This window comes from Microcaecilia unicolor, chromosome 10 (genome assembly GCF_901765095.1).
Source record: "Microcaecilia unicolor chromosome 10, aMicUni1.1, whole genome shotgun sequence".
Lineage (NCBI taxonomy): Eukaryota > Metazoa > Chordata > Amphibia > Gymnophiona > Siphonopidae > Microcaecilia > Microcaecilia unicolor.
Window position 1 is genome coordinate 215,016,291 of NC_044040.1, and position 23,276 is coordinate 215,039,566.

General features: G+C 49.5%; 1 protein-coding gene across 4 annotated transcripts in view; it reads left to right on the forward strand.

Moving 5' to 3' along the window:
• The window catches only part of MASP1 (mannan binding lectin serine peptidase 1), a 118,761-nt gene that overhangs the window by 52,352 nt on the left and 43,133 nt on the right, over nucleotides 1–23,276 (forward strand). For 3 of the 4 annotated variants that reach the window (XM_030216107.1, XM_030216109.1, XM_030216108.1), the window contains exon 9: nucleotides 22,091–22,228. In XM_030216107.1, coding sequence (XP_030071967.1) covers nucleotides 22,091–22,228 — 138 coding nt within the window. Of the gene's footprint in view, nucleotides 1–4,724; nucleotides 5,400–22,090; nucleotides 22,229–23,276 lie in introns of those variants that run through there. The other variant, XM_030216110.1, reaches the window with a different exon arrangement.

A 23,276-nucleotide genomic window follows, 5' to 3' on the forward strand; every position in this document is an offset into this window, starting at 1 on the left:
CACCTGAGACAGGGATGAAATGGTGCCCCAGCCCCCCAATATCGCCCACTCCCCCCGGCCGAGTTTAGGCAGTGTGATCAGAAATGTTTTGACTGCCTCTGATGCAGTAGCGAACTATAAGCAACGCCGGTCGGTCTGTGGCTTCAGATAAGTGGTCTTTACAATAACGTTTATATTATATATAAAATTTGGAATAAAGAACAATTTGTAGGTATATAAGATAATTGTCAAAGCGTGATACTGACCCGATGAAGAGGCTAGGTGAGCCATGAGTGAGAGGCTCATGTGAACTGAGTCGCCGCTGAGGAGTCAGTGCTTTGAAAAAAAGTTTAGAAATATCTGCATTGGCGCTGGTTATATTTTGCTGTGAGTTGTGGCCCGCCCCTGCCTGGAGATTTTGCCACCACCTTTAATCAGATCCATCTCCTTCTTGCATCTCCTATGTGATTTCACATGTCTGTGGTACATCTGGGACCAGCACTAGGTGCATCAGTGCAGCTCATCCTGCTCAGGAATTCAAGGATCTGTCAGCTTTCAAAGTTAACCCCAGGGAAATGGATCTTATCTCTTTGTAATGAACAGAAATAAAAGAAAACAAAAAGAAGATAAAATTATACCTTTTTACTGGACTAACAATACATTTTTTTGACCAGCTTTCAAAGACAATAAGATGACAAATATCAGAGCCAGCGGTGTTCTTTGGTCAGCCACCACCTGGGGTGAACCCCCCCCCCCCCCCCGGGTGCAGCACGTACACCCCCCAGCGCATCGCATCACATCGCCTCACCTCCCCCCCCAAGCATATCGCCTCCAGCCCTCCTCCCTTGGTACAATGCTGTTATCTCCTGGGGGGGGGGGGGTGCAGTGAGCAGCCGCGCGGCTGTCGGCTTTGCTGGTTCTGTGCCCCGGAACAGGAAGTAACATCGGAGCGAGCAGGGAACTGGCAAAGGCACAGCCGAGCAGCTGCTCCCTGCACCTCCCGCAGTGTGCACCCAGGGCAGACCGCCCCCAACTCCCCACCCTCGGTACACCACTGAGTGAAACCTAAAAGCATTCCAAGGACAGTCTGACCTGAAGAAGGTGGATCTAGCCTTTGAAAGCGAGTTGAAAAATGTTAGTCCAATAGAAACAAGATCATCTCGTCTTCTTTTCTTGTTTTGTTTTATTTCTACTTTGAGTGGACCAACATGGCTACCACACCATTGTATCCCTTTGTGAAACTGAACTGAAGAACGACTCCGAAAGGGAGGTGCAATTTCTTGCATTCCACACTGGCTATTTTTGCTTCCTAAAAGAATTATTCAAGATTCAGTGTCCAGCCTATACTGGGGCATTTTTACCCACATCAACATCTTCTCTTTTTTTGGTAGTGATTAAAAGCAGTTTCCTCCCAATCCCTAAGCGCCAACGGGTCTCTTCATAAGCAAGCCCCGCCAAATGAAGACCTCCTTCCTGCCAAACAAGCTTGCGTCTTGGGCAGCCACCGACACTGTCCCTAAGCAGCTGCTGCCAGCCACCAGCCTACTCGTATGCTCAGTTTCGCGCATGCGTGTCGGTGGGGACAGTGCTGGCGACTACCCAAGAAGTAAGCTCATTTGGCGGGGAGGAGGTCTTCGGCTGGAGGGGCTTGGGGATCCCTGCCAGCCACGCTAAAGGAGATGAAATTTTGGGTGGGCTGGAGCCCAAATTGGGTGGACCCCTGCCCACCCAGGCCCACCTGTGGCTACACCACAACTGGGGCGATGACCCTACCAACTTTTTCCACCACACTAGATCAGGGGAGGGGCAAGGGCCAAACTTGGTTTGGCCCTCCCAAGCAAAACCATGTTCTACTGCCCCTCGGTCTCTTGGATCACACACCCTGTCACATCTCAGGATTTCAGACATAGGAACAGCTTTTTCCACAGCTGTAAAAATGCATTTTACTAGTAGAAGTGAGGGCTTTTGAAAGCTGCCCACCCAGTCTGTTCATAAAAAAGGACAAACGTTTATTCATGGACTCTAGAAATATTCCCACAAATGGAGAGAGGGAACAACCCATGCATGTTGCTTCCAATGTAAAAATTACCCACAGAATAAGCAGTTTATTTATTTATGTATTTGTTGCATTTGTATCCCACAGTTTCCCACCTCTTTGCAGGCTCAATGTGGCTTACAATACATCATGAATAGTGGAAATAAGAAGAGAAAAGACATTTGGTATTACAGAATATTTTTTTCCATAGGCAACAATTAAAATGATTTGATAATTGATACAAACTCAGTGGGTAAAAGTGCCTGCGAGGTTCACACCAACATTGCACTTTTGATTATTTTCTCCGCAAGAAAAGCGGCAACATTGCTGTTCTGTCACACAGGTGTTAATTAGGCCAAACCAATTCTAAGACCTACTGAATAATCTCGTCTGACTGCAGTTTTCTACTGATACCCCTATCCAGAGCCGTAGCGAGGGACGGGTCGCCGCTGCGCACCTCCCCCCCCCCGGGTGCAGCACGGCGCACCCTCCTCTCGCTGGAGCGCATACCTCCACCCCCCACCGGAGCGCATACCTGCGGCGAGGGACGGGCGGGAGGGCCAATCCGCCCCGACTGCACGTTGCTGGGGTGTGTCGGCTCCGCGCTGGTTCACTGCTCTCTCTGTCCCAGAACAGGAAGTAACCTGTTCCGGGGCAGAGAGGGCAGTGCACCAGCGCGGAGCCGACACCCCCCAGCGGCGTGCACCCGGGGCGGACCGCCCCCCCCACCCCCCCCTTCCTACGCCACTGCCCCTATCACTCTTGATAAACCTATCACATAAACCACAAACTGCGAGGAGAGGTTGGATTATGGGATATTTGGTTTGATACAAATTTTATTGCAATACCATGGACTGCAGGATTTTAAAACCTTTTTTTTTTTTTTTAATCTTTTGGGGGGGAGAGCATGGGGAAGTGTAAAAGTATTACTAAGAAGAAAATAAGCAACAGGCAATGCAATCTAAAACGCTAGAGAAGTTTGATTATGGCTGTGGGATGGTCAGGCTTTTTTGGAGATGATGAGCAGGATGGGGGGAAGTGGAGTTTGGACTTCAGACGTGTTTTTTTTTTTTTTTTTTAAATGCCCCTCCATACTCATGCACTAGGTAGGCTGAAGGAAGCCTAGCTCAATTTTCAGTGGGACGTCTAGGGGAAACTTTGAAACGTCTAGTCTAAATGTTTCAAATTATTAATGTATTCACTGGCACGATACATAATGGTAAGTAGTGCAGATTGTACACAGAAGGCAAAAGTAGAGACTAATAGACGATTCACCACTGGAGACGTGAGTCCAACAGTCTTTATTATATCAGAGATAACGACCCGACACAGGCCGTGTTTCGACGCTAAAAAGCGTCTGCATCAGGGGTCAATAAATACACTACAAATCAAAACATATAACATATAAATAATACCAATAAAAACATATATGCACATCCATATAGAGATATGAAAATTCAATAGACACTATTTTTCTGATCAGAGGTCAATATGCTCAAATATGCTTAATAACCATTAAAACAGCATACATATACACTGATCAGTGAGTTGACAACACATATACAAGTAGGACTCTTCGTTTTGCATTCATTACTTGGGTAAGCATGAGGTTTTGTTTTTAGTGTATTGTCATTGCATGATACTAATATATAAAAGTGCACGTGCATTTAATATTAATTACCCTATTTCATTTTTTCTAACAACCATTTATACATCATATTTTAGCTGGCATATAAGTCCAAAATTATATATATATACCTGGAATACACATAATATTTATATTTTCATATTTTTTGATTTATATTAGCAGAAGCCAAAAACTTTTTAAATCTTTTGAATATATGTATGCTGTTTTAATGGTTATTAAGCATATTTGAGCATATTGACCTCTGATCAGAAAAATAGTGTCTATTGAATTTTCATATCTCTATATGGATGTGCATATATGTTTTTATTGGTATTATTTATATGTTATATGTTTTGATTTGTAGTGTATTTATTGACCCCTGATGCAGACGCTTTTTAGCATCGAAACACAGCCTGTGTCGGGTCGTTATCTCTGATATAATAAAGACTGTTGGACTCACGTCTCCAGTGGTGAATCGTCTATTAGTCTCTACTTTTGCCTTCTGTGATTCGTCATCGTAGAGAACTTTTCCTATTCTATATTTTGGATTTTGGTGCAGATTGTACAGACATCGGTAGACGCCCTACTGTACTCCAGGTTTTGTGCAGCTGAGTGAAATCATAAACTAAAGGTCTAGTGCCCAAATATTGATGCTTATATGTATAATTTATGTGGATGGTGAGCACCACCCCTGGGACACCCTGAGCTCAGGATGTAACGCCAGATGTACGATGGATTATACGTCCAGCATTATAATGGCAGCCATTTTTAATTTTTGTAAAAAGGCCACTCACGCATGCAGCGCCATGCCAAACATAGAAATGTCTCTGAGTATCCACAGCTCAGAGCAGGATGGTGAACCAGGACTCAAGTCTCTAGCTTCCGATCTGGTGGGCAGTGCCCTAGACTCATTTGCTGATCTTTTGCTCTGTTCTGTATCTGAGGTGGTGGATTTTCTGCATGAACTTTCTTTGCATGACTGCTAATCCCGCGCTCTCTGTCTCTCTCTCTCTCTTGTTTTTGCTATACCCATGCCCCTCTATGCTTTTTTTCCTCGCTCTCTCTGCCTTTGCTACGCTACAGTGAAAGAAACCAGAATGAAGTGAAGATTACTAATGGGCCAAGGGATGGAATGAGCTGCAGCTGTAGCCCTACAGACGAGCCACTTACACAGATCGGGATATTTAGGCCCACAGAAGATCTAAATCTGTGCAGGATGCATGAAAATTTATGTAGCAGCCCAGCATCCTCCCATCACTAATGTTGTAGTACTTTACATCTGTACCGCGTTCTTTTCACACATTCTGCCTTGGTCAGTCTTTAACGTCAAATTCAGGCTGGATGTGAGACAGGAAAAGAAAACCCAACTTCACTGCAGCGGTCCGACAGTGCAACAGTGCTGCCAGAATCCCCATCTTGTCCTGCAGTTGTGAGCTTGGATTTCTCCGAGAGTCATTCCCCTTGTTCTGTGTTTGTGGCAGGACTGTACGTACTGCATGGAAGAAAGCACAGATGGACAGCCATAAAATGTTCACTTCCCTTGTCATTTCCGGGAATATTTATTTGTTTTTATTGGGCTATTTTTTTGTGAAAGGAACAAAATTGAGTGTGCACACTTGTGAAAGAGGGTGCACTACATGCAAAGAGAAGGCAATTTTTTTGAGAGACAGTGTGCACTATGGGGTGAATTCTATGACTGGCGCCTAAAATATCGACGCCAACAAAACCCTGCTTAAGCTGTATTTTATAAGCCACGCCTAAAGTGGTGGTGCAAATGCCCAGACATAATTTACGTGCGAGGCACCCGTATTCTATAGTTATATATGTAACTCAAAACCACGCCTCCAATCCGGCCCAGAATACCCATGGCCTCCCATTTCTGCACCCCCTTTTTCTGGCCATGCATAAATTTTAGGCGCGGATCCTGTGCCTAAATTTATGTACGTAAGTCCCAATTAAATCTAATTAGTGCCAATAATTGCTTGCTAAAAAGCCAATTATCGTCACTAATTGGCTCATTCTATTAAATTAGACGCACAAATCGGGCACACGCCTAACTTTGCATGTGCAATTTTTGGCAGCTTTTATTGACTCGGGAGAATGCGTGCATGCACAATGGTTCACACGTGTGATCGTTTGTGCATGCACAGCGGGTGCACTCTTTCAAAGGAATCTGCACTATTATCAACAAACGACAAAACACACATTTTCTTGTTTTTTTTTCCGCTCAATTTTGTTTGATAACAAACAACGTGGGATTTCCCATATCATTGCCAACAAATGCCCATCCCTAGAGGGAAGTCTCTGCTGCTGCTTCCAGGCTGGTGACTTTCATAGGGTTTATTTGGACCTGGGTTTCCTACTCATTTGTTTTATTGTGAGAACCATTTGCACTGTGCGTTCCTCATCAAGGTAATAAAACACACTCCTGAGTTCAGGTCTGCTTTTGCAGGAAGTATTCTTCTGTTTTTAATATTGTTACGTTTATGTTTATTCAGTCTTTGATATACCACCTTACTTCATACAAGATCAAAGCAGTTTACAATAAAATTTGAAATAATAAATGAAAGGAACACCATAAAAAATAGAAAAGGAGACTACATTCAACCAAGAAATAAATTAAAACAAATTAAATACAAATCTTAAAAATTAAAAACACAAACTCTCTAAACCTGCCACAAGAGACAATCCACTATATTAACTGAATGTGATTGATTCAAAAGCCAGTTGAAAATAATGAGTTTTCAATTTTATTTTGAAATTTAGCAGACATTTCATTCCGAATTTCTGAAGGGAGATCATTCCAAAGTCTTGGAGACAAAAAGAAAAAGGCAGATGATTGAGTAGACTCAAAATGAGCCTGTCTAGGAGATGGAAGAGCAAGACAATTTGAATGTAAGGATCTAAGATTCAGGGCCGCTGAGAGACTGAGCCAGGCCCATGACAGGGCTGCTGCTACCGGACCCCTCTCCCCCCAGGACCGTCATTGCCACATCCTCGGGGCTGCCGCGTAGCCAGACTACAAAGCCCAAATTGGCACAACATTGCTAGACGTTTGGACCCTTCCCTCATTATTTATGCTTATACAAAACAACAAATTAATATTCGAAACTAGTGAGCATCTGAGCCATTTTTACAGGATTGTTCTGGGGTAAGTGATGTTTTGATAGTCATGATTGTTGAGTTTAATTATAAAATCCTCAGGATTATAGATAATTGAGGGTGGGGATGCCTAGGGTATCTAAACTCCATGTGCCATCATTGGGGACCAGCATACTGTAGTTGAAAATAATTTGCTTAGATTCCAAAAGGCAACTCATTGTATTTATTTACAAATTTATATACCTCTTTCCTGGCCCGCAGGCCTCCAAAGCAATGTATAAAATGCAAAATAAGAAAAAAAACCAATAAAAACATAAAATATTTTCAAAATTATAAAAATACAAAACCACAGCCAACACAAAAAACTGCAAATCACCTCTAGCCAATAAGAGACTCTCAACCCAGTCAACCTATGTCCTAACCTCATATCCACCTACCAATCAGCTACCCTATAGCCAAGGGGAAAAACCATGGGGTCGATATTCAAAGTGATTTAAGCAGGCAAAAGAGGTTCCTACCTGAATAAATTGTGCTCAGTGGGCCAGTCACCAATAACCCTAACCCTAAATATTTGCACTAACCTCTTGAATCCAGGAGAGAGGGGCATTACGGGGACGGAGTCAGGGAGCTGGCAGTTCCGCAGCTGCTGACAATATTCAGTACTGGTTTCCGCAAAGCGAAGCACAAAAGCAGTCCTAACTATGCCTGTTAGCTATATGGGTTCCAGCACGGAATATCGGTTGACATCCGGATAACGTTTGGGTACCAACTTGTACCTTCCATTGTTCTCCCCTCCCTTCTAACCCGCCTGACAGGACCCAATCCCTCCACCTGGATCTCCCCCAACTAGACAAGCCCCCTCACCAACACACCCAATTCCCCCTCCTGTTCCTCCCCAACCAGTCAAGCCTTGTCACCAACACCTCCCCCCTCCAACTTGTGGCACACCCTTGGTCCTACTTCTCCATCCAATGGTCTAAGGTGATCTTGAACCCCACTTACTCTGCTCATAGGGACTCTGATGGAAAAATGGCTACCATGACCTCTAGCGGTAACTTCTAAGGTCAGCCCCTAGCAGTAGTATCATAAGGTCATAGCAGCCACTGGAGCCACTAGAGGCAGGAGCGAGTGGGTTGTGCTGCTACCCTGATCACCCACTAGACCACCAGGAATGGACAGGTAGGCCCAGGGGACCGTACAGGGACATAGGCAGAGGCTACTCAGGTGGGTCAGATGTGTTGGTGATGGGGCTTGTTCGGTTGAGGAGGGTCAGCGGGGAGGATCAGGTGTGATGATGATGGGGCTTGTCCGGTTGAGGTGGTCAGAATATTGGCAGGACCAACAGAAGTTTTGGCAGTCAGTATATGTCCAGTCAGACCTGGATATTTGGTGTTGATGCTTGGACATGGCCGGACATTGGACATAGCTGGGATAATTTAGCTGGCCACAGTCAGTGCTTTAAAAAATGCTGACTGCCACCAGCTGAATATTGACTGGAATATTTTCAACTTCTTATAAAAGAAGAGGTAATTCAATTGTAACCTAATTTCCACTAGAAGCTTATTTGTTTCAGAGAACGGGCCCCACAACTGAAAAATCACTATCTCAGTCCTAGTTTTGTCCCCCGACACCCTTGCCTTGCCTCTTAGAGGAGCACCATTCTACTCTCCCTTCTACGTATAGCGGGCCAGTGCCCCTAAGAGTCCAAGAAATCATGCATAAAATCTTACCCTGCACCCACAATAATTATATCTAAAATCCAAAAAGAAATCCAGTCCATAGAGAAAGTCAATTATATGAACGACATGGAAAGAGTCCATCCGGCAAACAGTGTAGTGTGATAATTTTGCCACGTTCCAAACCTTTGTTAAATTTAATAATATTACATTTTCCCTCCAATGATAAGAGGTGAGAATCATAGCATGGGAAAAGAGACGAAGCTTCTGCGGCTTGGCCAGTTAAGGTCCCTGCTTTCAACCCATTGGGAGAGCTGTTGCCATTTATGCTAGATGTTTTGATTCTATCCCTGATTGAAGCACTTCCTGACAAACCTGAAATGTCTCCCCGATTCTACAGTGAAAGCAAAGCAGGAAGAACTAAGTCCCTACTAATTTTCTTTCCCCTCATGTAGTCACACTCAAAAGTAATCGCATCACGGCTTCCTGCCTCTTGTAGCTAAGGTGATTAGGAAAGTCCTGAATGAAACCTGACAAATGTCAAATGTCTTCTATGAATAGAAGCACTGTTCTTAATTAAGAATCACAGCTGGAGCTGTAGAGCTCTTACACAAATGTTGCCTCTCGTTACTTTGGGGAAAAGGTTCAGGGTTGGAAACATTCTGCTCATTCCATGTTTGTACAAGAAACTGCTGTTCCAGGAGGAGCAAAATCTACTCTTCAGCTGGTTCGATCCACTGCGGTTTGTCTACTTCACCATTCAAAACCTTTTGATCTCATCACCCCGCTTCCCCGGTTAAAACATTGGTTGCCCCTTTTTGCTTAAATCCAGTTTCAACTTTGTGTTCTTGTGTACAATGCACGCTTCCGCTCAGCACCAGAGTATTTTCCCATCTTTTCATCCTCTACACCCCCTCTAGGTCACTCCGCTCCTCCCCAACTGTTGTCATTTCCCCCTCCGTCTATCATCTGTCTCGACACTACCTGTTCCTCTGCTATTAGCTATGCTGGACCCAAACGCTGAAACACCCTTCCTATACACCTCTGACTTGAGCAGCTCTGAAAACTCACTTCTTTGGGATTGCATACCCTGCTACCCGTTGACATTTCTTTCTTTCAGGAGCTTATTTTTGTTTGTTGTAAACCGTGTAGAAACCAACTCTGGCATTTGTGGTATATCAATAAACTAAATAAATAATAAATACTCTAGAGCAAAAACATGCAACAGGGCTGCATCTTGGAGTTGAACGAGTAGATGTGAAGCATATGTTCACGCTTTCCGAAAATACTAGGACTAGGGGGCATGTGATGAAGCTACAATGTAGTAAATTTAAAACAAATCGGAGAAAATGTTTCTTCACTCAACATGTAATTAAACTCTGGAATTCATTGCCAGAGAATGTGGTAAAGGCACTTAGCTTAGCGGAGTTTAAAAAAGGTTTGGATGGCTTCCTAAAGGAAAAGTCCATAGACCGTTATTAAATGGACTTGGGGAAAATCCACTATTTCTGGGATAAGCAGTATAAAATGTTTTGTACATTTTTGGGATCTTGCCGGGTATTTGTGACCTGGATTGGCCACTGTTGGAAACAGGATGCTGGCTCGATGGACCTTTGGTCTTTCCCAGTATGGCAATACTTATGTACTTATATCTTGTCTCTTTATTGACCCACTGCCTCAATCAGCAGAACACATGCCGGCCATTACTCAAAGCGATTTAGCTGGCCGATGACTGGTTAAATTGCTCGGTTGGGGCTAGCCGCTAATTTTCAGTGTCACTTAACCGGCTAACTGTCACTTAAATTCACAGTTAGCGCGTATCTCAAAGGAAGCCGGCTATGTTGGGGGCCTTCCAGGGGCAGAGTCAGTGCCTGGCTCTTAAGTGCCAATATTCAGCCCTTAAGCAGCCAAGTTTAGTGCATAAATGGGACCGCATAAGTCTGGCCTATCTTTATGCGCTAACCCTTAGCCACTTAAGTGCTGAATAGTGACTTAAGTGGCTATGAGGCATATTTTCAAAGCACTTTGGGAGGCTAAGTTCCATAGGTTTCTATGGAACTTTGGGAGGCTAAGTGCTTTGAAAATGAGCCTCTATGTATCAGCCAGCTTAAAAATAACTGGATATTCAAAGCTGAAGCCCAGACAGGGCCAGGCCTTGAATATCTGGGAATAACTACGTCTGCAGAGAGTAAAACACTCACCTCCGCAGAATATTAACCCCAGAGTTACCGATCTGCCATTTATCATCAATAAAATTTGGCACTGTATCACCCTGTTTGGCTTTCTAATTGCCCAAATGACCCAAAAAGCCTTGTTGTGGTACATTTGTGCCAGCAGGGCTTTGGGTCTTGAAGAGCTGTCATGCCTTCTTCAATGTGACCTGAACACAATTCCCACTATGACAGACAGATGCATTCATTGCACTGTGACTCAGCCAGTCCTATGTTACTGGATATCTTAATTGTGAAGGAAGGTTTTGCTGTACTTTTATCTGGAGGAGTGTAGCTGCAATACAATTAACACACTTTTGGGGTGTTATTGGGGTACCTGACACTTTAGAATAACATTAGTAAGTGAAGTGTCAGAGGCAAATCTGTTTCCCCTTATCCTTAGATCCAAGGTCACTGTGTACAAAATAATAGAACGAACTAACTCCACACCCAGGTATTATAAAAAATAGGTTAATTATTTATTTACAATAGCAGCAGATACAACTTAAGAAAGGCAAGAATGAAGACAAAGCCAATCTCATCACAAAAATGGCTCAGAGTAAATGCACATAAATCCCTAGATGGAATTCTAATCCAGTCAGTCTACTGTATTCCCACCGCACACTAATACAAAGGTACATGGCACGTATACACCCAGATGCAGATCTCTAGATAGCAGTGTTCTTCAGATGGTCAGTCTGGTCCGGACGCAGGCTTGCTCCTCCAGCAGGATGTTGATAGAGCCGTCTTTGATAGGATCCAACGCTACATAAGTTTTCCAAATCTCATGCTTCACTTTACCCAATGAAGTCAAAGTAACCAAATTCCACCAGACCAGTATCTGCTTCCACCAAATCCCCTCTCTCCCCCCTCCCCCCCCCCCCCCCCCCCCCCCCCACCAAATACATGGACGGGGGAATCAACAAGCTCAGTCTATCAATTTTATCCACAAAATAGGAAGCAAGATTTTTCACAGGAGGGATTAAGGACTGCTTAACTCCATCCCCCTCGAATGAAGCTGAAACCATTGAAAATAAGTTTTCACGCAGGACAAACATCTTGCTGGGCGAATGCGCAATAAAAAGACTTTCACTCGTCTCACCTGGGACGTATAATATTTCTGCGCATATAAACAACGACGTAACAGTTCTTCCGTCCTATACTTGCGCCACAAACATTCATATCGCCGAACCTGTCTTTTCAACAACTGCAAACCAGAGTGATACTAGCGAGTTCCACTCTTACGCAGTGGAGCAATAGCTTGCATGCAGCGTATCCATCTCAGCACTAACTTTAGCAGGCACAGGCATAGATGCAAAATAGGAGGGAAAAGTAAGTTATCATGAAATGCCGTACCTTTCAGCTCCAGATATCCTGCCTGGGGAGGTTTTTTGAGCCAGAGAGGTAACTATCCTCTGAATCCTGCAAGTAATGAACTTTCTGGACGGGGTTCTGAGGCTTTTTCCTCTGACAATTGGAGCTTCATTTTTGTTGTTTATTTTCATAATAAAAGCCTGTTGTTGATTTGTTTACTAACATTTCTTTTGGAGTTATGGAGCCCCTTCTATATCCCTGTTTCTTAGTTTCTAATCCCAGCTGTGGCCATGGATGTTTGTGACCCTGGGGGAGACACTTTAACTCCCCGTGGCTCAGTTCAAATCCTGCCTTGTTTCAAACCTCAGCTCTGGCACTGACTGTGTATGAGCCTGGAGGAGTCACTTTTCTCTCCCTACCTTGGGCTGTATAGAGAGAGGTGTGACCAGCAGAAGAAAGGGGGTGTTGATGCCTCTGTATAAGTCGTTGGTGAGGCCCCATCTAGAGTATTGTGTTCAGTTTTGGAGGCCGTATCTTGCTAAGGATGTAAAAAGAATCGAAGCGGTACAAAGAAAACCTACGAGAATGGTATGGGATTTGCGTAACAAAACGTATGAGGAGAGACTTGCTGACCTGAACATGTATACCCTGGAGGAAAGGAGAAACAGGGGTGATATGATACAGACGTTCAAATATTTGAAAGGTATTAATCCGCAAACGAACCTTTTCTGGAGATACGAAGGCGGTAGAACGAGAGGACATGAAATGAGATTGAAGGGGGGCAGACTCAAGAAAATGTCAGGAAGTATTTCTTCACGGAGAGAGTGGTGGATGCTTGGAATGCCCTCCCGCGGGAGGTGGTGGAGAGGAAAACGGTAACGGAATTCAAACATGCGTGGGATAAACATAAAGGAATCCTGTTCAGAAGGAAAGGATCCTCAGGAGCTTAACCGAGATTGGATAGCAGAGCCGGTAGTGGGAGGCGGGGCTGGAGGTTGGGAGGCGGGGATAGTGCGGGGCAGACTTATACGGTCTGTGCCAGAGCCAGTGGTGGGAGGCGGGACTGGAGGTTGGGAGGCAGGGATAGCGCTGGGCAGACTTATACAGTCTGTGCCAGAGCCGGTGGTGAGAGGCGGGGATAGTGCTGGGCAGACTTATACGGCCTATGCCAGAGCCGGTGGTTGGGAGGCGGGGCTAGTGCTGGGCAGACTTATACAGTCTGTGCCCTGAAGAGCACAGGTACAAATCAAAGTAGAGTATACACAAAAGTAGCACACATGAGTTGTCTTGTTGGGCAGACTGGAAAACTCTTTTTATTGGAAAAAACTAAAAACAAATAACATACAAATCAAAAACAAGCCCCTAGCTATACACGGTCCTCCTATCTATGTACACCCCCTCCCCCTCCTCAATAGTACAGTGGAAACTGTTTATTAGAAAGACCAAAGAAAAAAACCGGACATGCAAATCAAACCCCAGGCTCCTAGCTAGACATGGTCTGCCTATCTATGTACACCCCCTCCTCAATAATACAATGGATCAACCCCCCCCCCCCGACCCCCCACAACCCCTTCAGACAACTGGCACACAATCCCCTGTGAAGCATGTCCCCTCATGGCGGCTTAAGCCTCACGTGTCTCCACCACCTCGAAGCCACCCCCACCCCTTTTTCCACCCTTTCCCACTTCGCCGCTTCCTGCACCGCCCTTACCACATCCCAGCTGACTACCTCCGCCGGCCGGACCTCCTGGTACAGGGACACCCTGCAGCGCGCCATCCAGAGGCAGTACCGCAATATCACCGAAATCAGAAAGCGTGTTACCGGATCCCCGCGTCCCTCTCCACCCTCTGGGCCATACACCCAGTCCGCATAGCTGTAGTTGCGGAAACTGGGGATCTGCAGCAACGAGGAAACCCGGTCAGAGACCTGGACTGTAAATGGGCACCTCACCAGGAAATGCTCCATCGTCTCTTCAGTTCCAGCACATTCCTCCCGTGGGCACCCTCTATCCCGCACATTGCGATATTTCAAATTTCCTCGGACGTACAGTCTACCGTGAAAGGACAGCCACGCCAGGTCTTTATACTTCACCGGGATGCGGTTCGAAGCAATCAACCGTAACCCCTGCTGCATCCGTGGGGCCGGCGCGTCCCTCAGCGCCAGAGGAGCTGAGAACACCTGCGCCCGTACTCTGTCCATCCAGACCCCCCGTTGTCCTGCCTTCACCTCCCCCACCGTCAGCCCCCACACCCTCACCAATTTCACTAGGGTCTTGCAATAACTCACCCCCCCCGGAGCCCCCCTTCGCAGTGCCACTACCCTCCCCCCCTCCCGCCATAGGTCCCAATATCTCGGCCACCACTGCAGGACACTCCTAGCCCACCCCGGTGGCTCCCGCCCTACCGCCCTCCCCAGATTGAACTGCAGGAACAAAGCGCTGAAAAACAGGACTGGGTTTATCATGCCCACCCCCCCCTCCCTCCTAGACAGATAGGTAACATTCCGTTTTACCGGATTCGTCCTGTTGCCCCAGAGCAGCCGGAAGAACACCCCATACAAGGCCGCGTACCGGCTCTCCGGCAGCAGGCAGATGTAACTGACGAACAGAAACAAAGGAACTAAGTGTGCCTTGATGAGCTGTACCCGCTCCCCCATGGTCATTTTCCACCCCTTCCATCTATCCACCCTCCCCTTCACTTCTTGGAGACACCTATCCCAGTTGTAGAGCCTATAATCCCCCTTCTCGAAGTATATTCCCAAGACCCGTATACGTTCCACAGCTGTAGGAAACCTACCTCCCAACTCAAATTGCAGCCCCTGATCCCCAACCCACAGGCTATTGGACTTTTGAAAATTGACCTGCGACGCTGTTGCCTGCGAGTATTCCTGGATCAGGTTCTGCAATCTACCTCCCTCCCTCTGGTCCGCTACCCCACACTGTAACGTCATCTGCATACGCCACGACCCTTAACTGGTTATTGTCCCCCACCTCCACCCCTTCCAGCCCCTCCGCCCCCCCCCTTCTCCAGCCGTCTTATAAAAGGGTCGATGGCGTATGCATACAACAGCGGGCTGAGTGGGCACCCCTGTCGGACCCCTGCCCTACCTCAAACCCTGCCCTCTCCACCGTTAACCAGGGGAAAAACACCCCGCATGCCGATAGAGTAGCTGTAATTGCTCTATCCAACCCTTCGGAAACCCATAGCGCTCCAGAATGCTCCATAGGACACCCCACTGCACTCTATCAACGCTTTTTCCTGGTCGAGTGTTACCAACAGCCTACCATGCCCTCCCACTCTACTGCGTTCTACCCCCTCCCGCACCCACGCTGCAGCTTCCAAGACCCCTCTCCCTTTAACCCCACATGCTTGCGAGGCTGCTAGCAAATCCCCAGACACCTGCCTCATTCTCTGGAATAGCATTCGCGCGAAGATTTTTCGATCCGTATTAAGCAGTGCTATAGGCCGCCAGTTGGCCAGCATCGCCGGGTCCTTCCCCTTACTTAGTAGGATAAGAGCCGCCTCTGTCAAGGAACTAGGCAAGGAACCCTCCAACTGGGCTGCCCCCCATACCCTCACCAGGATCGGCACCAGCTGCTCCTTAAAGGCCTGGTAGAACTCAGTTGTTAGCCCATCCGGCCCCCGGCGAGGTCTTCCTGTGGAGCGCCCCGATGGCTTCCTCCACCTCCTGTTCTGTCCACGGGTTCAAGAGGGCCTGAAGCTGGGGTCCCCCGTGACCTATCCCCGGGGGTTCCTTCCACATAACACTCCATCTGCTCCATATCAATCTGCTGGGCTGAAAGGAACGCCGCAAAGTGGTCCCTCACTGCCCCCAGAATCCCCTCCTTGGTGTCCTGCAGGACCCCCTGTGCATCCCGCACCCCCCTCCATCACCCTGCGCGCCCTCCGCTCCCGGCAGCATGCGAAGGGGTCCGGCTACACATTTTCCCGAAGTCCCGCTCATACACCAAGGAGGTGTAGCGGTTGTACTGTACCTGCTCCAGGAGTGCTTGGAGATCATGTATTTCTTCCTCCCTCCCCCCTTGTGAAATCAATGTGTCCCTCTTTTTCTTTATTGCCATGCCCAACTTTGTCCTTTCCCTCCCCTCCCTTCTCGCCTGTCTGAGAAAGAATCCCCGCGTTCGTCTTTCACTGTATCCCACCACTCCCCCAATGACTGAAATGCCCCCTGCACTGACACCTGATCTTCCAAAAACCGGCGGTACTCCTCCCGCACCTGCTCGCTACCTAACCACTTTAAATTTAGTCGCCATAACCCCCTCCCTGGCCTCTGCGCTGCCGCCCCCCCACCTGAAGGAGGACCATGTGGTGGTCTGAAAAGTCCACGTCCACGGTTCGTGGACCCCCCAGACAAACCCCCTTCTTTACCAGGAATCTATCGATTCTACTTTTACACTGCCCTCGAAAGAACGTGAACCCCTCCTGTTCCTCACAGAAGGCCACATGCGCGTCTACCAGCTCCGCCTCCCGCATGATCCCTGCCAGCCTCACCCCATCATAGCCCACCTGTACCGATCGTCCCCCACTATCCTTTTTCCCGCAATATGGTGTTAAAATCTCCCCCCCAGACTACTTGGCGCGAAGTGTATAGGTAGGGCTTGATCTTCCCAAAGAGGAGCACCCTTTCCTTCTTGCTTTGGGGCCCGTACACATTCACCACCCTCAGTGCTCTATCCTCCCAAATCGCATCCACAACAAGACATCTCCCCACCCCCAGCTCCACCACTCGCTGAATATTCACCCGGTGGGACTTAAATAAGATCCCCACCCCACCATACCTCTCCCCCGCCAACCCCCACACCGAGGGACCCCACTTCCAGGCCCGCCTTGCCCGCCTGATCACCTCAATGGACCGCAGCCGAGTCTCCTGGAGCAGGAAGCAATCTGCTTGGACCCTCGCGAACCAGTCATACGCTAAACACTGCTTCTTCGGAGAGGCGATGCTGGCCACATTCAGCGTGGCAAATGTCAACACTAAGCCTGCCATCCTCATTGCGAGTCACGGGTCTGCTCACTCCCAACTTCTTTCCTTATCTCCTGGGATACCCCCTTCTTACCCTGAAGCAGGTCCTCTGCTATGCGGTCTACATCCCCCCCTGCCAGATCCCCCTCCCCCCCCCTGCAGCCGTCCTGTCTGCACCTTACCCCCCCCTCCCCCTTTCTTCCTTCCTTTCTTCTTTGCTCTATCCGGACCCACCCCCTGATCCCTCCCTCTCCCCTCTTCACCCCCGCCCCCTACCTCCTCCTCCGAGTCCTCCACCTCCCCCAAGTCCTCCAAGTCCTCCAGATCCTCCTCTAGCTCCACTCTGTCCCCCCAAGCCTGCACTTGGGCCTTCACCACCTGCCCGGCCCCCTCAGCTTTCCTCTTACTCCCCTTTTCCCCTCCCTCCCTTCCTTCCCTCTTCCTCCTCCCTCACCCCTCCCCCTCCCCCCAGAGCCTTCCCGCCCTTCTTCCTACCACCAGTACCCTCCTCCAGTGCTTCCTCATATTTCCGTTTGCCCTCTCCAATCCCCCCTGCCGCCCCCTCTTCCTCCATTAACTCCACCTCTTCTCCTTTCCCCTGTTCTTCCTCCTCCCTCCCAACCTCCCTATCCTCCTCCTCCTCCTCCAACACCTGAAATCTGTTCCCCCCCCTCTTCCCCTGCAGCGACCCCTCCCTGCCCACCCCTACTTTCCCCCCCCTCCGAAACTTCCCTTTCCTCTGTGGCACTTGTACCCACTCCCCCTCTCCCCCCTGCTCCACTCCTGACCCAGCCCCCTGCCGCCCCCCCTCCTGCATCCCCTCCTTCTCCTCCCCTTGCCCCTCCCTGCCTATCACCCCCTGCCCTATCCCCTCCTCCATTACCCCCCCTCCCCGTCCCTTCCCCCACATATCCCACTCGTTATGGGCCGCCCTAGGGCAGTTCCGATATGCATGGCCTAACCCGCCGCAGAGGTTGCACCTGATCGCGGTGCAGTCCTCTGTGGCATGCTGATCCCCGCATCTTCCACACTTTACCACTGGGCATGACATGCTGAAGTGCCTAAACGAACCACATCTGAAGCACTGCCGCGGCTGCCCCTTGTAAAAGCACAGTATCCTGTCACGACCGATAAAGGCAGCCGAAGGAATGTGCTGGACCACATGGCTCTCCTGTCTCAATTTGACCAGGGCTCCCCAACCTCCTGCCCAAACCCTGCTTGGATCCGGTAACTTTGTAAGTGGGGATCTCAGCTCCGCGTACCTCTGTAGCCAGTAGGCTAAATCTGCCCCAGAGATAGACTCATTTCTCACGAGCAGGGTGATCTGCACCAGGTCCGGCTTGCTGACTGGAATGGCCCTGAGGTCCCGCCACTCCCCCTTTCCCCTCACCCCCTCGTACCTTTCCCAGAATATTTCCATCCCCCTCTGGGTCATGAAGCTCAAGTCATATTCTGGGATGTTGATGGGGTGTATACACGCGTAAAAGTCCTCGGGTATAAACCCCATCCCCATCACCAGCCTCAAGACCCGATCCCTGGAGGGCATTGCCCCCTCCCCTATCCATTTGAGCTGTACCACATTTCGCCGCTTAGGCAGCTGTCCACCCCCTGTCCCCGCTCCCCCCCCAACCCCTCCCTGGGCCCTCAAAACCACCCGATCTCCCCCCCTCCCTCCTTCCCCCTCCCTGGACTACTGCCGCAAAGGACTTGGACCCCAGCCCCCACCGCCCCCCCTCCACACTTGTTCCAGCCCTTCCCTCTGCCTCCCCCCCCTTCTGTCCCTCTGCCCCTCCCCTCATCCCTCTCCCTTCCTCAATATCCACCGCCCCCTCCCCCTCCCGTTGTCCCCCGTCCCCTTCCCTCTCAGACAAACATCCAGCAACGTCCATAGTCAGTTCTGCGGCTTGGGCTGCCTCCAACTGATTGTCCTGCCCATCTCCACTTCCTGGAACATCCCTGCTCGTCCCTGCCACTGCAGGCTCCAGCCTCTGGGCTAATCGCCTCCTCTCCTCTGTCTCCTGGCGATACTCTGGCACCTGCCCAGTCAGGTCTGCAGCTGGCGATACCAGACTCCCTGCTCGCTCTGCCCCCGAACTCCCTCCAACCTCCGGCACCAGGGGCGAAGCCTCCGGAACTCCGCCGCTCCCCTTGGCTCCTCGCTCCCAGCCGTCCTGCTGGCAGGTCTGCTCCACCACCTGCTGCACATCTGTTAGACTTGCCATGTCCACTTCTGTAGTCAACGAAAGTCTCTCAACAATCGGGTTACTTCCCCCTTGCTTCTGGTGCAGTCCCTCCTGCGTTCTCCCAATGGCTGGCGCTTCCCGGGGGCATGGCTTGTCTGTTCCTGATTCCGCCACAGGCTGGCTGTTAGCACCCCCCGATTTCACCTCTTGTAATGGACAGCTGGTCAAATGAGCTCCCAGCTGCTGCCCGCTCCTATTCCTCTCTCTCCGACCCCTCTCCTGTAAACCGCCAGCTACTCCATGCTCAGGGAAGACCTCCCCTGCTCCCGGACTTCGTGGGCGGGGCTTCTCCAGATGCCATGCTGCTTCGGTTTCCACTTCAGTCATTGCAGACCCAGCCAAAAATACCGGAGTCTGCCTCTGCTGACCCTTTTCCAACAGGGCCTCCTTCACGGCAACTGTCTCTGCTGTTTGCACAACTGCAGGTAAGCCCTCTGAGACTTCGACCACCACCTCTGTAGAAAACAGGCTGCTACCTGCGTCTCCCTCTGCTGCCTCCATTATCTGGAGTTTTGAAAAGTTACTGAGTTCTGTCCTCCCCTCCACAGGTAGGATCTCTACTCCAGCCCCCACCTCAGAGCCATGTCCTGCCGCTGCCTCCTTATCCTCTGGCTGCTGGGTAAGTGCTCTAGACTGTGTTGCCAACTGTCTCATGTATTTTAAAGTGGGGTCACCTCTGAACCCAGACAACTCTTTTGAGTCTAATGCTGCTGAAGACACTGAAGCTTGCTGCAACTGTAGTGTTCCTGAACCCCCAGACTGTGGTATTGAAGCCATCCTTTCTCGGTTAACATAGAGCTCCCTCAAAGGATTCACAGAGCCCTTTTTTAAACAGTTCAACAAGTGTTCTTTTTTCCCCAACAACTTTGATATCCGGGCTTCCTCTTTAACATACATTTGTCTGTGCTCCGCTGGGGCAAATTTACACATAGTTCTTGCCATTTTCAGACGTTTTCCTAGCTCCACTACTTCTTTTTCCACCAGCTTAATTCGTCTTACAATATTTACCACACTACTTGCTGGATCATCAGGGTCATAGCTCACTTCAAGGAACTCCTCATCTGACGATCCACTCTCCTCACTCTCACTCTCAGCTGCCTCCAGCAAAGGCTTCTGGCAAACTTCCATCGCCTCTTCCTTCTCCCTTCCTTGGAAGCGCCCTTCTGGGGCCTGTACTATCTTCCTCCCCCCTCCACTGTCTTCTCGCTTACCTTCCGCAAGCTGGGCCATGGAGGGGGAAATGCTCTGGTGGCCTCCACTGGGCTGCTTCTCCCTTCGGTCCACTGGACTCCTTTCCCTTCTCCCGGTAGTCAAACCAGGGAGAGAGCCACTCCTTTCGGCCTTCTGGTCCCGGGCCCCAGGAGGCCCCATAGCCTGGGACTTTCCTGAGGCCTTCTCCCCAGGGACCCTCCTCATCTTTGGGGAGGGAGCTAGGTCTCACTCCCTTTCCACTGGAAGTCAGCAGAGCTCTCTAAAACACCTCCTTCCTCCTCAGCAGACTGGATGGACCGTGCAGGTCTTTTTCTGCCGTCATCTACTATGTTACTATGTTACCCAGCTATAATGAAAATCATATTAGAAGCATCACCCCTTTATCTATCTGAAGGTTTTCATACACAGGAAAATGGTTCTAGGCTGTCCACCCCAGAGGTGGCTGCATGTCTCTTTCTGACACACTATAACTGTACAACACATTAGGATCCTGGGTAAATGCAGGGCACTGTGGGACCCTTTTTACAAAGGTGCGCTGAAAAATGGCCTGTGGTAATGTAGACACGTGTTTTGGGCATGCGCAGAATCATTTTTCAGCTCACCTGTACAAAATGCCTTTTTAACATTTTTGCTGAAAATGGATGTGCGGCATAATGAAAATTGCCGCGATTCCATTTTGGGTCTGAGACCTTACTGCCAGCCAGAGAAGTATGCAAATACCTTGGTATTCAAAGCAAGCAGACCAGCCTCTTGCAACAACTGTAGGAATAAAAAATCGCAAGAAGCTGGTCTGCTTGCTTTGAATACCAAGGTATTTGCATACTTCTGTAGTCCAGGGGCGTAGCCAGACCTCGCCAGAAGGGGGGGCCAGAGCCCGAGGTGGGGGGGCACTGTTTAGCCGCCCCCGGCCCGAGCCGCCGCGCTGCCGCCGCCGCCACCACATCGGACCCCCCCCCCCCCACCGGCCTGCCCACAATCCCCTTCAACCCCCCTCCCGCCACCAACTCTCCCACGCCGTCGCCGCCCGCCCCGTCGCCGCAAATGATACCTTTTTTGAAGAGAGACTTCCTTCCGCGCTCGAGTAGCGCCTTTCTTCAATGAAGTTCCGGCGATCAGCTGTTTCAACGCCGGCGGGGGAGAGTTGGTGGCGGGAGGGGGGTTGAAGGGGATCGTGGGGCAGGGGGCCAGGGCCAAATCTACGGGGGCCCGGGCCCCCTCAGGCCCCACGTAGCTACGCCACTGCTCTAGTCACGAACAGGGCTGCGGTCCTGCTACTAGATTTGGAGTTTACTGTTTGACCCCTGATGTAGACGCTCTCGTGCGTCGAAACACGGACCGTGTCAGGTCTTTTATTTATCACAAATAAAGACTGTTGGATTCATATCTCCGGTGGTGATTCGTCTTTGGTCAGCCTCTACTTTTTCCTGCTGTGGTAAGTAAGTACAGCACATGTCTGAGTAACAGGGTATTTGCATATTTGCTGTTCCCCAGCTAAAAATTCTGTCTAAACCAGCTCTGCAGGGGCCTGGGGGTGCTAATTTCCCCAATATTGAGCAAGCTCCTTCATTGTGATCAGGGAGGGGTAATTTATATTGTATTTGGCAGCCCCAGCCATCTTGAAATGTTGGTACCTGTGGTCTAAACAGTTTTTGGCACCTTTCGGTTTCTCACATGATATCTTACCGAGATTTTGTTTTTACTCCTTTAGTCGTGGACTGCAGATCCCCAGCTCAGCTTGAAAATGGATTCATCAGCTTCCCCACTGTGAAGAACCTCACCACCTATCGATCCGACATTCAGTATTCCTGCCAGCTGCCGTATTATGAGATGGCGCCAAACATTTCCGGTACGAAGCCATGCGAGCAAGCCCACTTAAACCACACTGAGGGGCCCTTTTACTAAGCCACGTAAGCGCCTATGTCCGCCCAATGCGCCCGGCCAGTAATTTTATTTTTGGCGCTGATCTGATACACGCGTCAGAACATATTTTTATTTTCTGGCGTGCTGGCGGTAATCAGCATTTGGACGCACATTGACCATTACCACCTGGTGAACGTGTGAAATCTTACCACTAGTAACGTGAAGGGGCATAATCGAACGGGGGCGCCCATCTATAAGGGCGGCCATCTTTAAGGCCGGCCCCGTAAAGCAGCGTCCCCGACCGTATTATCGAAACAAGATGGCCGGCCATCTTTCGTTTCGATAATACGGTCGGGGCCGGCCAAATCTCAACATTTGGGCCAGCCTTAGAGATGGCCAACATTGGTTTTCCCCGATAATGGAAACTCATGGCGGCCATCTCAAACCCGGCCAAACCCAAGGCATTTGGTCGTGGGAGGAGCCAACATTTGTAGTGCACTGGTCCCCCTCATATACCAGGACACCAACCGGGCACCCTAGGGGGCACTGCAGTGGACTTCACAAATTGTTCCCAGGTGCATAGCTCCCTTACCTTGTGTGCTGAGCCCCCCCAAATCCCCCCCAAAACCCACTCCCCACAACTGTACACCACTACCATAGCCCTTAGGGATGAAGGGGGGCACCTACATGTGGGTACAATGGGTTTTGGGGGGATTTTGGAGGGCTCCCATTTACCAGCACAAGTGTAACAGGTGAGGGGGGGGGGGGATGGACCTGGTTCCGCCTGCCTGAAGTGCACTGCACCCACTAAAGCTGCTCCAGGGACCTGAATAGTGCTGTGATGGAGCTGGGTATGACATTTGAGCCTGGCATAGAAGCTGGCAAAAAAAAGTTTTTTATTTTTATTTTTTGGGTGGGAGGGGGTTGGTGACCACTGGGGGAGTAAGGGGAGGTCATCCCCGATTCCCTCCGGTGGTCATCTGGTCAGTTGGGGCACCTTTTTCAGGCTTGGTCGTGAACAAAAAGGGACCAAG